The sequence below is a fragment of the Nelusetta ayraudi genome, unplaced genomic scaffold (genome assembly GCF_046127955.1).
Source record: "Nelusetta ayraudi isolate G7.1 ecotype Tasmania unplaced genomic scaffold, CSIRO-AGI_Nayr_v1 ptg000052l, whole genome shotgun sequence".
NCBI lineage: Eukaryota > Metazoa > Chordata > Actinopteri > Tetraodontiformes > Monacanthidae > Nelusetta > Nelusetta ayraudi.
Genome location: NW_027466102.1, coordinates 4,356,675 through 4,374,028, shown reverse-complemented (window position 1 = coordinate 4,374,028; position 17,354 = coordinate 4,356,675). Strand labels below are relative to the sequence as shown.

At 45.7% G+C, this 17,354-nt stretch overlaps 1 protein-coding gene across 1 annotated transcript in view; it reads right to left on the bottom strand.

The window, feature by feature from the left end:
* Positions 1–239: 239 nt before the first annotated feature.
* The window catches only part of fut8b (fucosyltransferase 8b (alpha (1,6) fucosyltransferase)), a 117,925-nt gene continuing 100,810 nt past the window's right edge, over positions 240–17,354 (bottom strand). The window contains exons 7-10 of the mRNA XM_076037635.1: positions 14,242–14,488; positions 4,358–4,534; positions 3,850–4,000; positions 240–658 (exon numbers count right to left, since the gene is read on the bottom strand). Of these exons, the coding sequence (XP_075893750.1) occupies positions 320–658; positions 3,850–4,000; positions 4,358–4,534; positions 14,242–14,488 (914 nt within the window). The 3' untranslated portion in view covers positions 240–319. The remainder of the gene's footprint in view (positions 659–3,849; positions 4,001–4,357; positions 4,535–14,241; positions 14,489–17,354) is intronic.

The following is a 17,354-nucleotide window of genomic DNA, read 5'->3' as shown; positions in this document are numbered from 1 at the left end:
CCTCGCACACTTCCAACACACACGTTCACATTAAAAACCACACACGAGAGTGCATCCCGGCGCTCCCGCCAACCCCCCGGGGTGCAGGAATTCTTTTTTTTTCTCTATTTTTTCCTTCTCCGTCTCCTCCTTCGCTCCTCTGTACAAAAGCGGCCTCCTTCACTGGCGTCGGAGTCTGCTCCTCCTCCTCCTTCTCCTCGCATTTTTTTTTCTTTTTGTTTTATGTAAAAAAAAAAAAAAAAAGAAGAAGAAAAAAAGAAGAAAAAAAAAGAGCTCATTCTTAAAACTTCCTCCCGCCCTCCTTCCCTCCCTCGCTTGTCTACTTCTTCTGAGAGGCGAGCAGTTTGTCCGCCTCGGGGTAGGTCGGGTACTTCACCGTCTCGACTTTCTCCTTGACCTTGTAGGAGGGGTAGAGGCCCGTGCGGCCCAGTTTGCGGTTGACGCCCTTGGAGTAGCCGTCCCAGTGGTTGCCCGCCACGCCGATCACGTCGCCGGGCTCCAGCGGGATGTCCTCGCCGTTGCGCGGCTGGTGCGGGTAGACGGCGATCTGGTTGTGGGCGTTCTGGCCCCCGAAGTAGTAGATGTCGTCCAGGGAGTAGAAGAAGGACGAGGCGTCCGGGTGCAGCATCTGCATGATCTCGTAGGCCACGCGGCAAACCTGAAGCGGGGACAGAGGGACAGCTTTGGTTTTTCCACGCAGTTTCGGAGCGGCGTAGCGGAGGTCTAGCAAGGTGGAGCAGCGTGTATTTAAAGAAAACACAGCAGTGAAACAAAACGCTTTTGCCCAAACGAGTGTCGCTTGTAATATATACTGAACTGCTGGCATCATGCAGAATACGGGTCTTTAAAGTACACATGCATTTTGTTTATTCCAGTTTTATAGTAAACTGAAATCTGCTTCACTGTTTGACAGCTGAACTGTATAGTGTTGAAGCCGATAGCTGGATGGATAGATACTAGATAGATAGATAGACAGATAGATACGTATAGATACTAGATAGATAGATAGATGTTAGATACTAGATAGATAGATAGATACGTATAGATACTAGATAGACAGATAGATACGTATAGATACTAGATAGATAGATGTTAGATACTAGATAGATAGATAGATAGACAGATAGATACGTATAGATACTAGATAGATAGATAGATGTTAGATACTAGATAGATAGATAGATAGGTAGACAGATAGATACGTATAGATACTAGATAGATAGATAGATGTTAGATACTAGATAGATAGATAGATACGTATAGATACTAGATAGACAGATAGATACGTATAGATACTAGATAGATAGATGTTAGATACTAGATAGATAGATAGATAGACAGATAGATACGTAGATATTAGATAGATAGATAGATGATAGATACTAGATAGATAGGTACTAGATAGATAGACAGATAGATACGTGTAGATACTAGATAGATAGATGTTAGATACTAGATAGATAGATAGATAGACAGATAGATACGTATAGATACTAGATAGATAGATAGATGTTAGATACTAGATAGATAGATAGATAGGTAGACAGATAGATACGTATAGATACTAGATAGATAGATAGATGTTAGATACTAGATAGATAGATAGATAGACAGATAGATACGTATAGATACTAGATAGATAGATAGACAGATAGATACGTAGATATTAGATAGATAGACAGATGATAGATACTAGATAGACAGATACTAGATAGATACGTATGGATACTAGATAGATAGATGATAGATACTAGATAGATAGATAGATGATAGATACTAGATAGACAGATATGGATACTAGATAGATAAATAGATGATAGATACTAGATAAGACAGATACTAGATAGATACATATGGATACTAGATAGATAGATACGTATAGATACTAGATAGATAGATAGACAGATAGATACGTATAGATACTAGATAGACAGATAGATACGTAGATATTAGATAGATGATAGATACTAGATAGATACGTATGGATACTAGATAGATAGATGATAGATACTAGATAGATAGATGATAGATACTAGATAGATAGATAGATGATAGATACTAGATAGACAGATACTAGATAGATACATATGGATACTAGATAGATAGATAGATGATTGATACTAGATAGATAGATACTAGCTAGCTAGCTAGATAAATAGATAGATACTTCCTGCCTGAACGATTCTACCTGCCGCGATTGACGCGTGCCAAGTGAACAATAGAACAGCCGCAAATTTTTCCAAAGTGGCGCTCCTGAAAGGCGTTCGCGCCGCCCCCTGGTGAAAACACGCACACTGACATTAATGGCCGTGGTCTGCTGCGGAGCCGCGGACGCTTTCAGTGGGTTTTGGGTTTTAGAGTGTAGCTTTTGGCAGCCCCAGTTGAACAGAGGCGAATGGGGAGTGTTAGCGTAGTTGCCGTCGGAAGATACCCATCATCCTTTGCGCTTTCTTCAGTAGCAGCCGCTGCGATCTAGCTAGCCAAAGTGGACTGCAGATGCTTTAGAGACGTCTGTATCTACTGTGCAACTTTTTTTTTTTTATTGTATTTAACTTTTTGTTTTTATTATTTTTAAACATCACATGAATTTGTGCCTGCCATGGAGATTCAGGTGGAGGTCAGATTTCAATGCCGCTCCTTCTATTCGTGTTTCAAATTTGTGTCGAGCACAAAAAGCCCCCCTCGCTGCCGCCGCAACACATACAGATTGGGGCGGGTGAGTGGGATCGGGGGGTGGTGGGGAGTGGGGTGAGTTCCCGCTGAATGCTAATGAGCCAAAGTAATTCACTCGAGTTAGATCCCAGAAGTGGGTGAATAAAGCCACATCGAGTGCGAATGGGATTTGCGCGGATTACACAGTATTTCTTTCTTTTTTTTTTTTCAAGAGACGGCAACGATGACGGACGGCGTCAGACTGGGAATGAGGGGGATGAATGAATTGTCTGCCAGCGTTTAAAAAAAAAAAACAACTCACAATTAAAATGGGAGTGCGGGAGCCTACGAGAGAGACCCCCCGCTGTAGCCGGGCACACGCTGGAGATATTATGGGATGTTTGTCTCCCCCGCAGGGCTGCCATCGGCACTTTCACCCCGTCTCTTCAGAAAAATGATATCATCTTTTTTTTTCTTTATTTTTTGACAGTTTGCAGTGTTAATAAAGTGTCGGTCTGGCGGAGCTCAGCTGGTGGCTGATTTGCGAAAACATGTTTTAAGTGAGAGCCAACTCGGCCAAGTGGGTGAAAGCTGGCGATCGGCAGCTTTTCAGGGATTGCCTCTGGTGGCCGATTCGAGCGTGACGCCAAAAAACACAAGGAAAGAATGAATGAATGAATGAATAAATAAATACAAACAGAAAAAAGGCAACTGGGGTTCATTTGCTGAAATATTTCAAGAGCTTTTAGTCGCACCTGGGGCCCTTCATTGGCATTTTAATGGAAACGGTTGATGAACAATGTAATGTGACTTGTGGAAATTGGAACAGCTGTTTGCATTTGGATGACTGCACCCAATCTGACGCTCACGATCTGAAAGACCAGGAGCAGAACGCGGAAGCTCGGGAAACGTTTTTAGGGTTCTTACTTAATAATATAATATTTTAGAACCATTTACTTTTAACGACTGTGTACTTAGCGACGTACACTCAGCAGTGTAATGAAATGCCAACAAGCAGCAATTACCGTTTCACAGAATGAGGCATGAAAGTAGAGCAAAATTGAATATTTTTTTTTTACGGATTCCTTAAATAAATGTAAAAAAAAAAAAAAAAACAGAAGTTGCTCCGCTGTTCAGTCCAACCCGCGAGACCCTCACCTGGTTATCGCGGTCGGAGCGGCTTGGAAGCGAACTCACCTGCGAGGAGAAGGTGCAGACCAGGAAGTCGGTCTGGGACAGGAAGTGGATGTCCAGGATGACGCCTCGCAGCGAGTTCTCGGTGTAGCGGTTGTGAAGGCCCGCCGACCACGAGATGGAGTTGTCGCTGATGAACTCGTAGTCCGGATACCTGAAGGGAGGGAGGGTAGAGGGGGAAGGAGGGGAAGGTAGAGGGGGAAGGAGGGGAGGGTAGAGGGGGAAGGAGGGGAAGGAGGGGAGGGTAGAGGGGGAAGGAGGGAAGGTAGAGGGGGAAGGAGGGAAGGTAGAGGGGGAAGGAGGGGAGGGTAGAGGGGGAAGGAGGGAGGGTAGAGGGGGAAGGAGGGGAAGGAGGGGAGGGTAGAGGGGGAAGGAGGGAAGGTAGAGGGGGAAGGAGGGAGGGTAGAGGGGGAAGGAGGGAAGGTAGAGGGGGAAGGAGGGAGCGAGGCGTTAGGAAAACAAAAACAAACCAAGACTCAGACACCCACGGATGGATGGGAGGGCGACTGACTTGGTCTTGGCCTCCTGCAGCAGCGAGGGGTCGTCGGTGGCCAGGTACACCCGCTTCTTGTCCACGTGCACGCGCCTGGCCAGCAGCTGGAACTGCTCCTCCACGTGCACCATGTACTCCTCAATGGGGTGGAAGGCCGCCTCCGTGCCCACTTTGTCCGTCCGCCTCACGTGAACTCTGCCAAGGGACAAAAACAGACGTGAAGTTTTCGCTCTTTTTTTGTTTGTTTGTTTGTTTCCCCCCCACCCCCGTTTTTCCCAGAATTGGAAACGCGGAACGTCCTCAGCAGGGGAGCACCGAGTTGATTCTGAAGGTTCTTATATATTAAAACCGGCCACGTTCTTTATTCATGCGCCCACAAGTATTTCCATCCGGCGGCTGAATGAAGTCTTGGACTTCACCGGGAATCTCCTGCCGGTGCAAAGAAAATAAAAAATCTTGCTTCCTTCTCTTAAAAACTGCAAACAATGTGGTTTTTTTTTCCTTTTCATTTCTTCCCGTAAAGAAAAACGACTTACAGCCAAGCGTCGCGCCCGTGAATTTAAGCCTCTTTACGCTGAGCCACGCGCATTTTTTTTTTTTTTACTTAAGCAGAAGAAAAAAAAAAAGTCTCCTGCGACCGTCTGCGTTTAGAAATGTTCGAAAACGAAGAAGGTCTGAGATATATACTAAAAAAAAAAAGCTAAGGACAAGGGAAAAAAAAAAAAAAAGTATTCGCAGATCCCCTGCACTGCATTATCACATGCTTCACCCATTGGCAGGCCGAGGTGCCGTACTCAACAGTGTATAATCTACAAATGAATCATAATTAATGAAGCCAAGGTGAAGGAAAGTCACCGGCTGCAGACAAATCAATAACGCCGACGCTCATTACTGTTAAAAATGTTTGGAATCTTCAGCGTCGAGGCACGTTCCCCTCCCCCCCCTCCTCCCCCCACCTCCCGTTTTTTTGTCCTTCAGCTGTGGCGTCTAAGGTAAAAACAATAATTACAGGGCGGCATTTGATTTTCACCGTTTTCCAGAAAGGAAGGGGCGACCAGAAAGCAAGAAGATTCTGTCTAATTATCGCCGCACAGAGGAAAGATTAAGTAGCTGTAAACTGTAATTTATCAGCTGGGAGCAACCTCAGCTCATTCCTGTGAGTGTGCGCCTGCTCCTAATTTAATTTCTGTTTGTTAATATCCTGTATTTATCATTTTCAAACTGGGCTCGCGCAATGAGACTTTTCTCCCGCGCTACACTTTTGACTCTGAGAAAAAGACGAGAAGGTTGAGGACGAAAATAACCCACGGAACAATCTGCTATTTCTATCTCTGTCGCTGTTTCCAGGAAGCAACGACAAACAATAAAAAAAAAAAAAGAAACGGTGGAAGAGAATTATTTTTGAAGTTTGAAGGAATAATAATGAAAAAAACACCCAAGGTAATCAAGTGGTTGGAGTGGATGAACATTGTTGGTTAGATTGGCAGTTGGTGATTTAAGAAATAAGTAACATGAGGTTAGAACAATGGAAACGAACAAAGTCGTCGCCCTGGCAACAAACAACTAGGCTAGTTCATATTTGGGTTCATAAGTGATTTTACCAAGGTTAAGACAAAGAGGAATATGAAATATATGTATCTATATATTATTTTACAGTAACTGGGAAAGACGTCCAATGTTCATGTGGTCGCACTACTTCTGTCAACGTGTTTCCACCTCCCACTTTGCACATTTACGCTCTTTGTCTGGAAATTGAAAACACACCTTCGAGCGAGTCTAAAAACTTTCTCCTGGGTCGGGGGCTAAGATAACTTGGTTTCCTTCGCCACCGTTACCAGCGTTACCGCTGTCACCATCGTTACCACCATTGCTAGCGTTATAGCTTTATCACTGCTACCGCTGTCACCTCTGTTACCAGCGTTACCACTGTCACCACCGTTACCAGCGTTATCACCGTTACCACTGTCACCCCTGTTACCAGCATTACCACTGTCATCGCTGTTACCAGTGTTACCAGTGTTACCAGCATTACCACTGTTACAAACGTTACCAGCGTTGTCACCGTTACCCCTGTCACCCCTGTTACCAGCATTACCACTGTCATCGCTGTTACCAGTGTTACCACTGTTACCAGCATTACCACTGTCACCACTGTTACAAACGTTACCAGCGTTGTCACCGTTACGACTGTCACCACTGTTACCAGCGTTATCACCGTTACCACTGTCCCCACTGTTATCACCGTTACCACTGTCACCACTGTTACAACCGCTACCAGCGTTATCACCGTTATCACCGTTACCACGGTCACTACCGTTACTACTGTTGCTACTGTTTTCCCAATGCGGCACTCCAATATGAATCTAAAACCTAGACGATGGAAACCCCAGCCACCACAGGATGAGACTGGAACTGGAGCGAAATTCTCCTTCCCACCTGAGGCCTTCCTCTTAAGCCCCACGCTTGCTTTGCGCAGCTTCCAAAATCCCCCAAAATCTGCCGGGTGACCAATTGGGAAGCAGATCCACAGGGGACGTCTGAATCACAGGAACGTCGTGCTGGGCTTTTAACCCGAACCTTTCAGGATCTCCACGTTGCTTCAAGGGCTTCAGCCGGCACCGGTAAAACCCTCCGCGGCGCCTCTGACTCTTTCTCAGAATGAGGTGAAGCCGAGGGTGAACAAACAGGATGTAGCTTGTTTATACCCCATTGCCGCTGATAAATAAGAGACTCCTGGGGAGGAAGAGTAACTTTATTCATGCCCAAAATAAAACCTCAAAGAAAGGCAGGGAAAAGCGGGCGGGCGGGGTGGCGGGGGGAGCGGGAGTTCTTAGTTTGGCTTGGTGTCTCCAATCAGACAAAGGGGTGAAGGGTGTGTGGGGGGGTCTCACTTCCTGTATTTATCTCCCTTTTGTCGTAGTTCCTCTATCCCTGCACCCTTTGCTTCTTTCAAGTCTTGCAAGACCCTCTTTTTGTCTCAACCTTTCTTTCTTTCTTTCTCTCTTTTCCTCCCTCCATCAGGTGATGCTTAGCCCTCTCCTTCGCCCGCGCCCTCTGCCTCTAACCCCCAGCGGTCTCCCACACCGAGCGCCGCGGTGATTCAATTCATTTCCCTCCGTCGGCATTTGTAGCGACGAGGCAGGGCGACGCACGCAGTGGGCGCACAAGCGCGCATTGAAGACATCGACGCGCCTGCACCGCCGACGCAGCGAGCGAGCGAGCGCCGGGTACCCGGAGATCAGCGTCTCTTCTCGAGTTTTCCCAGCCGCGGCCGCTGTCAGCGAGCCCCGGCGCTACTCCACCCAGGCCTCGCTGTGATATCCACGCGGGGGGGGGAGGAGAGGTGGGATAATACAAATCAAACACGATCGCGACGCACCGTCACCGTCGTTCCTTCATCGGTCACGATAACGAGGAAGCAGCGAAATTAAAGCCAAGCTCTGGGCATGCTTCCAAAACAGATTAAAAGATGGAGCGGCAGATTGTCGGCGGAGCGGAGGGGGGGGGCAAACACGGGCCCTTTGCTCTCACGCGACTCGCGAACATAACCTTGAGTTATGTTCAACGCGGTCAAACTCGCACTCAATTAGCGTCGCGATAGTGACGCCTTGAGTGAAAATTGACATGTTTGAAAAATGAAAGGGATTTGTGTCAGGTTCTTCAGTGGGTAAAATTTACAAACGTGCCTGTGCTGTTAATCAAAATACCTCTGTCACAGGAATCAGACTAACAGCAACAGGAAACATTGTGATTAATGTTGGTGAAAACAAGAAAAAAAGTGTTGGCAATGCTAATTGGGCACCGATTATGCTCCACATATTCTTAGTCGAGGGGTGGGAACTGGAGCTCCTGCTGCCAATGCACTGCTTCTTATCACATAAAGATATTAAGAAGCAATGCCTTGGCCATAAGACTTTACTGCTTGACGGTGGTTGTGTCACGTCCTGAACCCTGGGGTCAAGTTTTTCTTCTCATCTCAGTCATGACTTCCTGTTTTATTTTGAAATCCTGTTCCCTGCTGTGTCGATTGACTTGCCCTTCCTTTGTGTCTTTCCCTACTCTGATTAGTCTTCGTGGCCCTGATTGTTTCCACCTGTTTGCCTTGAGTGTGTACATAGTCAGCATCTTCCCATGTCCTGCACCAGTTTGTTTCGGTTCTCAGCGATTCCCTTTGTTATGTTCTCACCACTAGGTCCTGTATTTTTTTTTTTGTCACTTCATTGGCAGCCGAGATTTCGATTGATACTTGTGATTGCTGGGAACATTTTCCTCGTCAGAGTGATTTCGTATTTTGAAAACCTTTTTCTCCTCAAAAGATTGAGTGATTTTTCGTTATCCCTCAGACGAGCAGTGTTGTTGGGATTACTCCATAAAAGTAATCCAACTGCTGATTTCTTCTTAAAATGTAATCTAATTACTTCTTTACCTACTTTGTTTCATAAATAATCAATCACTAATTACTTTACTTTAAAAAAGTAACAGTTGAGAACATCTTGTTTCCTGCACAGAACGTACAACGAACCACAATATGCTCTCATTTAGACGAGATGAACTCAAAACAAAGGTTGTATTTCCAGCTATCAACGCATATCAATGACTTTGCATGCACGGCTGCATCATCAATTTGCAACATCGCTGTTTTGGGTTTTTTTTTCTCTAAATTTCAGACATTTTGTGGATAATAAGACATTTCTAGCTTGCAATATATTTCAGAAAAGTAATGGAATCGTTACTTGATGAAGTAATGATGATATAGTTACCAGTTTTGCCACAGTAATCCCATCCATCACTCCATAACTGAAAAGTAGTTTAATTATGGTACTGGATTACTTAATAGATCATTCGCCAACACTGCAGAAGAGTGATTTTTTTTTGATTGCCACTTTTGTGAATAAATTGGAGTTGGCAGCAGTAAGGAGAGAGACTTAGCGCTGGCTGGCACCGACCGCTGAGCACCGCGTGGGTCGGCCGGTGGTCACCGGGTTCTCTGGGGACACGCAGCCTCCGCTTCCTCCACCCGTGCGCTCTCCCAATCCCTCGCCCTGCCTCTTCCTCTGCCCGCCTACTTGGCCGAGTTCTCATATATGGATGCTTTTCCAACAGCGCTGCCGTATCACACTTTCATTTTTTCCCTTTTTTTTTTCCACGCGCACACATTATGCCTTTCCCCCCACAGTGGCGTTAGAACCACACGGGCGCTTTGTTTCGACGGCGCCGAAGCAGCGAGGTGGATGTGTCGAGGGCCGGGATGGAGAGATGAGACAGAAGCATTGTTCTACACAGCACTGTACTTTCAAAAAAAAAAAAAAATGCTCTACCCAAGCAACAGTGAGGGGAGAGAAAAAAGGGCGGAACTCTCGAAAGTGAGGGAATGTGCAAAGAACAGTGACATGGAGGAGTGTGACACTGTGAGAGGAGGACGGGGTGGAGGAGCAACTGTGAGGGTAAAACACACACACACACACACACACACACACACACACACACACACACAATATATAGCAAATATGAAGCTAGATTAAAAAAGAAAATTTCTCCCGAGAAAAAAAGGCGAGAGCGGAGGAGAAGTGCCGAGAGTGGGTGGAGCTGGGGGGAGGGCGAGGCAAGAGCAGGTGGAGGGAAGGTGGGAAGAGCGAAGAGCGGTGCTAATTGCTGCTGGGGAACTGACAAGAGGAAGGTGAGGGGAAGAAGAAGAGGGACGCGTGAAGGGCGAGGTGCCGCGCCAGAGAACGCGAGCGAACGGATGAAAGGACCGGAAAACCGGGAACATTTTTTTTTTTTTTGCAGATTGTCGGCGACGTCGCTCCTGCCTTTCGCTCCCGCCTTTCACTCCTGCTCGGAGGAGTCGGCCTCATGGGATGACGCGGGAAAAGGGAAAAAAAAATTTTTTTTAGACTGCCTGTGCAAAAAAAGAAGTGTCTGAAAGTCATTCGGCACAGTGATGACAACTAAATTGTCTCAACGTGACAAATCTCCTGAAATCCAGAAGAAAGGACGGAAGGTAGCAGAACAAGGAAATTATTTACATTAATTGCATTTCCACTTTGTGTTTAATCCTGTCGTCCCGCAGATGAAGCGGAATTAGTCACGAGCCGCGAGGCAGCGCGTGCTGACGGGGTCAGAGCGGGAAAACGACAATCAGGCAAGACGGGAAAAACTTGGGCTCGCTATCTGAAGCGCTGCTGTCCCGCGAGGGGGGGGGGGGGGAGCTCGGCCCCCATGGGAGCCCGGCACCTCAATGCTGATGAGCAACTTCTTTTTTTTTTTTTTTTTTTTTTTTTTACAATTATGCAAAGTCCCGAGTCGGCTCCGGGGCTGCGGCAGCGGAAAGCTTCCTCTGGAGACGACGCAGCCGAGTCACAATCAAAGGGGAGGCGACGTCAGAGAGCCGACTCAGACCTAATGATGCTGCGTTCAGAGCGCAGCAAAGTTTCCTCTGCGCTACTTAAGCCAAGTTTTTTATTACCCCACCCCCAACAAAAATTATATACAGTAGAGGCGGTTAGCATGTTTTTGAGACAATGATGAATTCGGTTACACGGTGGTGCAGTAGGCGAAGTCGCCCTACAGCAAGAAGGTCGCAGGTTCAATTCCCCAGCCTGGGACCTTTCTGTGTGGAGTTTCCATGTTCTCCCTTTGTCTGCGTGGGTTCCCTCCGGGTTCTCCGGCTTCCTCCCACAATCCAAAAACATGCATCTGAGGTGAATTGGGAACTCTAAATTGTCCATAGGTGTGCGTATGAGTCTCTATGTGGCGACTTGTCCAGGGTGTCACCCTGCCTTTGCCCTATGACAGCTGGGATAGGCTCCAGCAGACCCCCGCAACCCAGAGTGCAGGAGGATTGGATTGATGGATGGATGTTACTATGACTGGATACGTCTGTATGGGTTCTCAATAAAAGCGTTTACACGGTCACCTTTAGGTCAGTTTGATTAAATTGCTTCAAACCGGATTTCAAACCCGTTTACATCACCACTGAATGAAGTCATGGGACCGATTGAATGCCGAGCACGGTGAGGTAGCGCGATCACATGATCGCACACTATCTGTGCACGGAAGCCCGTCTGTATTCAACACAGAGTCGCTCGCCAGCCTGATCAAGCTAGTCGTGTGTTTTTTTTTTTTTTTTCATTTGCATTTGAAAGAAATGTCATCTTTGTTTGAAATACGGGCAGGAGAGGAAGGGGCGAGCACTGAGCAGAATCGCAAGCTGGCGTCGCCGATAATGACCATCCGCCAACGTTCCATAAAGAGCAGCAAAGGGACATAAACGCCACGCGGCTGAGACGTTTGAAATAACACAAGGCTCTAATTAAACCAACAGAGGATGTAGGACATTCAGCGAGGCAGGCCATTAACTTAAAGGCACACTTACACGCACTCAACCGTGCCCTCTCCACTTCACAGCGCCCATTAGTGACCTGTATCATGTTTTCCCAATTGGGGAGGGCAACCTTTAGGTTACCTCGGTGCTTTTCATGGCACACGAGGTGCATCCCAGAGGGCACATTTTGTATGTTTGGAAAAGTTGGAAGAAGGTCGCCGCCGACATTGGTCCACTTAAAGCTGACCCCGGTTTGCCTTCCACCACTTCCACTTTAAAAAGTTGCTTTCAGTTATTTGCTAATAGGCGTTAATCTTATATGATAGTCACTGACTATGTCTACAAATATTCAGCGTTAGCATCGGCTATAAAAACATCAGCTCATCACCTACACTACACCTAACACCATCATTAGCCGTCCAAGGCATTTAGCATTCATCAACAGATGGCAAAGTGGGTTGAATTTGGAAGGAAAAAATAAACCTGCAATCAAAACACAAGGCGACGCAACGCTAACAACATCAATTGTTAGCGTTGTGCTGTCAGTACGCCCAAATGAATATGTTGCCTTTTATTGACGCAGGTTTCTCTCCACAGCAGTAACGTGCACGGAGAAGAGGAGTCATCCCGACGGCTAACGGCTGCAAGATTGATGCATGTGTCGCCAGCAGGAAACAAACCACTGCACTGCCGGTGTAAATAAAGCAACACATCATCCAGACAGTTGCTCATTTATTTTTAAACAGATTTCTGACAATGACGAACTGACGCGGGGCCGAGGAATGAGCCGCGGCGTATCGCCTCTTGCGGATCATGTCTGTCGGATGCCGCTCAGTCCGTCGCCGTTGATTTTGGCCTTCCGAGAAGATAAAGTGGCAACGAGCCAAGAGTAAATTCAAGTTACATGCAGATAGATCAGGGTGATAGTTTCAGCGGGACTATCCACAATATGATCAAATAAATATAATGGTATGATAATAATATTATGTTATTAGTAGGGGTGGGGGAAATTTCCGATTCTTAGATTAATCGCCAGTCGGACGTGAAACGATTCTGAATCGATTCACAAAACGGCCAAATTTCGATTATTTAAATACGTTTAATAGAGAAACACAGACGCTTCTAAAATGCGGAACCGAAGCGCGGTACGCGTCTTCTCCGGGACAATATTGGGAGCGCACCTGGAGCAGACACGCGCGGCACGCAGCGCACAGGCGTAAACAAACATGGCCGAACGCTACCCACACCGCCGCGAGATCAGATCTGCTCCGTCTAATTTGAAAGCAGACGTCGGGGGGGGGGGTTCGAGCACAGCTGCACACCTTGGAGCCCAGATACACCATCCTGTCCCCACGCTATTTCACTGACACGGCAATCCCGACTCTCTACGACCGAGCGAGTGAGAACAGGTTTTTTTTTTCGAAGGAAGGGAATATCGTCACTGCACAGCGCAGCACACTAGCATCTGAGCGTATTGAATACTATACTGCACACATTTTGTTTACACTTTTTCTTAAATGTGTATAAAGGACACATTTTACTTTGGTGATTACTTTTGGGTCTGTACAACAAAGTTTCAACGCGCCATGTACACTTGGCACTATTCAAATAAAAATATAACAGAAATGAAATCAAGTCTTGTTTTTATGTCAAACGCACTGCTTTAAGAAAAAATGCTGCAAAAATGTGAAAAAGATGCACCAATAATCGTTTTATAATTGAATCGTAGCCCCTGAATCGTAATCGTAATCGAGTCGTGAGGAGTCCAAAGCTTCCCACCCCTTGTTATTAGTTAGGTGTTGATATTAAGAGTCAGAGTCCAAGCTAAACATAGCAAAGCTGCGTTCAGTTACTACCCACCACATATCTGGAATGAGGCCTGAACTCTCAGTACTTTCAAATCCAGTCGTATTTATGGCTTTGACTTTGTATCTTGCACTTTCCTGTGGCCTTCACCTGTTGTAACTGTCTTACTCTAATTCCATCTTTTCTTATTTGAACTCAATTGTATATCCATTGTTATTTCTATGTCTATTTTTAACGTTTTTACATTGCCTTTGTGCTGCTCTTATATCATCTTGATGCCGTACGTTGACATTCTTACGTAAAGCACTTTGAATTACCTTGTGTTTAAAACGTTCTGTATAAACAAAGCTGCCTTGCCTTGACTGTATGAGATCAGTTGGTTCAGACACTGACACAGTTAAGGGGACACTGCAGCGACTCAATTGTTGAATGAAATGAGATGAAATAAACCCCACAGACGTGATGACGGCGCGTCGCATGCAAATGCAGCAGTCTGCCAGACACAAACAGAAGGTTGAGAAATGAAATATATTCTCGAATTAGGCTGCGTTTAACACACTTTTTGCGTTAACCTTGCATTAACCCCGACAAAACGAATGTTTGCGTTTCGACGCCGCCCTCGGGCTACATCCTCTTCCCCGCGCCGCCTGTTTGCCTCGATTGCGGAGCAGAAACCGGTGGGGACTCGTTAACAGGCATCTTTTCAGAAAGACAAACAAACGGAAGGCGGCGTGAGGAAAACAAAAGGAGAGTGCAGATGCGGCGCCCTCACCCGATGATGGGGTGCTTGAAGCCCAGCTTGGCGGTGCTCTGCTGGATCTCCTTCTCCAGCCAGGTCTGCGGCCGCACCAGGTACTTGACGAACTGGGAGACCCACCAGACGGACGGGTCGCCGTGCAGGCGGTGCAGGCGCGGGGCCAGGTCCTCGGGGATGGCCAGCGGCAGGTAGGGGGGCCTGGGGTGGAGGCTGTCCACGATGGGCAACTCCACCACCTGGACGTTCTTGTCGTGGGCCTCGCCTGGACGGACGACACACGGAGAGAGAAGCATGCTGGGTAAAGGCTTTCAAGGGTTGGATGAGCTGCAATGATGAACGGGAGCGCTTGATGACTCTATTAAACTGGCCTTCACCACTTGTGAAGTGCTGTTTTGATGTGCCCATCTCGCATTGAGTATTATATTTTTGGTTCTGTTCTTTTGTTACAGACGATAAGTGTAATAAATAATTATGTTAAAAAAAAAGTAACAAAAACAAATCGTGATTCTCATTTTTTTCCGGAATCGTTCAGGCGTCGTTGAAACTTAGGATCCGATTTTCAGCCACTCTGGAAGGAAGAATTCCAACTTCCACGCACTGTGGCACAACGGCTACGCGTCTGAATTTTTTATATATAATTTTTCACATCCTAAATCAGCCGGACACGCTGGACATGATGTAACAGACGTCAGAAGGTTGTGTATTTGTTGCCCCAGGCAATCCTCTCTTCTGACTAACTCCAGCACAAGAAGTCACAGTCTACGTTTTAGCGTGACTTTGCACGTACAATTTGAAATGAGCTACTTTTTCTCTTAACATGCAATAGAAAAACAGAAAAAAAAGTATAATTTAGAGCTCTCTGAGTGGCGCCATAATTACTCAATTATGGTTTTAATTTTTCAGTAATTAATAACACTTTTAATAACACTTACTTTTGTTTCCGTGCAAAAGCAACGAAAACAAAAGAAGAAAAAATTCTCTGAAAGGCACTATTCTTAATTTTGACAACCATCAAGAATATACGTCTTTAATAATATTACATCACAAAACATTTTACAAGGGCATAGAATAATAAAAGTCAATAAGCACTTTATTCGACGGCAGTTACACTTTTCATTGTAAATGTCTGTGATGCTATCTTTTCCCTGAATATTAAAAAAATTAAATAAAATGTGCATATTTGCAACTGCATTAAAAAAAAGTGAATTCTCCAACTGCAATCATTTGGAATCATTTGTATTCCGCCTCCCCCGAGCAGCTGCGCTTTCTCACTGTATACTAGCCTGAAGCTAGTAAGCAACAGCAGGCACATAAAGTGACTGTTCCCTCCGACTGAACTCATCACTCACAGGAGACTGTCGGCGTCTTCTCTCTCTCCGTCTCTCTCAGCCTTTTCCACCCGGTGCGTTCGTGAAGTTAAGTACATTTCCCCTCCAGTCAGTCGCCGACAAGGACGAAGACAGACTAATTATGGCGCTTCTACATCAGCGTTACACGGAGGTTCGCAGACAGGTTAAGGGAGGAGGGTGCCGATAAATCCGCTTTTTTTAATCCCGGAAGTTTAAAAAAGTAAGGCCCCACGTCCAGCCTGTGGAAATGGGAGGGAGTGCGGACTGAGTCAGATCCACCAGAACTGGTCGGATCTACCAGCGTCCCAGCGGTCCGCTCCATCCTTCCCACACAGCACTCTGCAGACGCCCAGAGACTCCGGCTTCCGTTTCAAGATCTCTTTATTTTCAGACTTGTATTCCTTACATTGAGTTCCCATCCTGGATGGTCATAGAGCTTGCTGACATTTTTATTCCAACACAAGTACACAGCACAATATAATAGACAAGGGGTGTCAAAGTAATTTCCACTGAGGGCCACATCGACATTGTTGTTGCTCTCAAACGGCTGATTTTCAGACTATATGAATGTGATTGCTTCGTAACCTACTGTAAAATAACCTCCTCTGCGTTAATCATTTGTTCAAGTTAGCAGTACTGCTATATATGCTTTTTCACTACAGCCACTGTGTCCAGAAATAGTTGGGTTAATATATGTATTTCAAACGATGCTATTTATTGCTTCGGTCCACTGGGGTCAAAATGAGTTCTGCTGCTGCACTTGTTGTATCTGATGGCTCAGCAGAAAAGCCTCTGTCACACTAAATGGAACTCAACCTTCATAAATTCAAGGAAATACGCTGCAATAGCCAATAGAGCCACTGAAAAGGGTCCTTTATTTCCTTGGCTGTTTTATGTCCTTACAGATCTGATGAAACACCATTAACTCTGTTACAAATACAAAATTGTTAATTAGTGACAGTTAAATCCATATGGCTTAAAGGGGTGGTTCAGAATTTTGGACATCATCTGGATGTCATTTACAAGTTAGCCCGTGTGCTATTTATCAGTGGAAAGTGTCATTCTCATCGAGTCCTCTAGCCTGGCAGAGTGCGCTAGCGCTCGGCTATCAATGGCTATCAAAAGTCAATGGTTTCTGCTAAATTATAATACCAGACTATCAATGTAAAAGTCGGTGCTGATAGAACAATGTTAGAAATAAAACTACCCTTGCATCGTATTGCATTTTGAGAGATTAGTATCTCAACAGCAGCGTAGTTATACTTCCTGTAGTTGGTAGCGGCGGACCGCTATGGTCCTGAATGCTCTTCTTTGTTTACTTGTCACCCCAGGTTGTTACAAAACTAGCCGGAGCAAAGTAAAACTCTCGAAATGTGAGGAATTGCGATCAGATCACGATGTCATCTGCATACATCGGAATCTACGGAGACTCCTGCCTTTTTACAGCACCTTAGAGTTTCTTTCATCATGTCTTCCACTCTCTCATCACTCATTTTCTGCCTCTTCATCCAGAATGTAAGCTGGTGAAACCCAGTTCAACAAACCCTCCAGTCTGGCCAAAGTTCAGGGTGAAATGTGAGCGATCAAGCTGCCACGCAAAGTTAGTTTTCGCTACGTCAACAGAAAGAAAAAAACAAAAACAAAAAACATGTAAAATTGTGCTCCAAATTTTTTTTTTGAAACACAATCCATAAAACAAGCTCTGTCCAATTACCGCTCCAGAATGGTAAGGACAGGCATCCTAACACATCCTGCCCAGCGCCGGGCTCTGTTGACAAC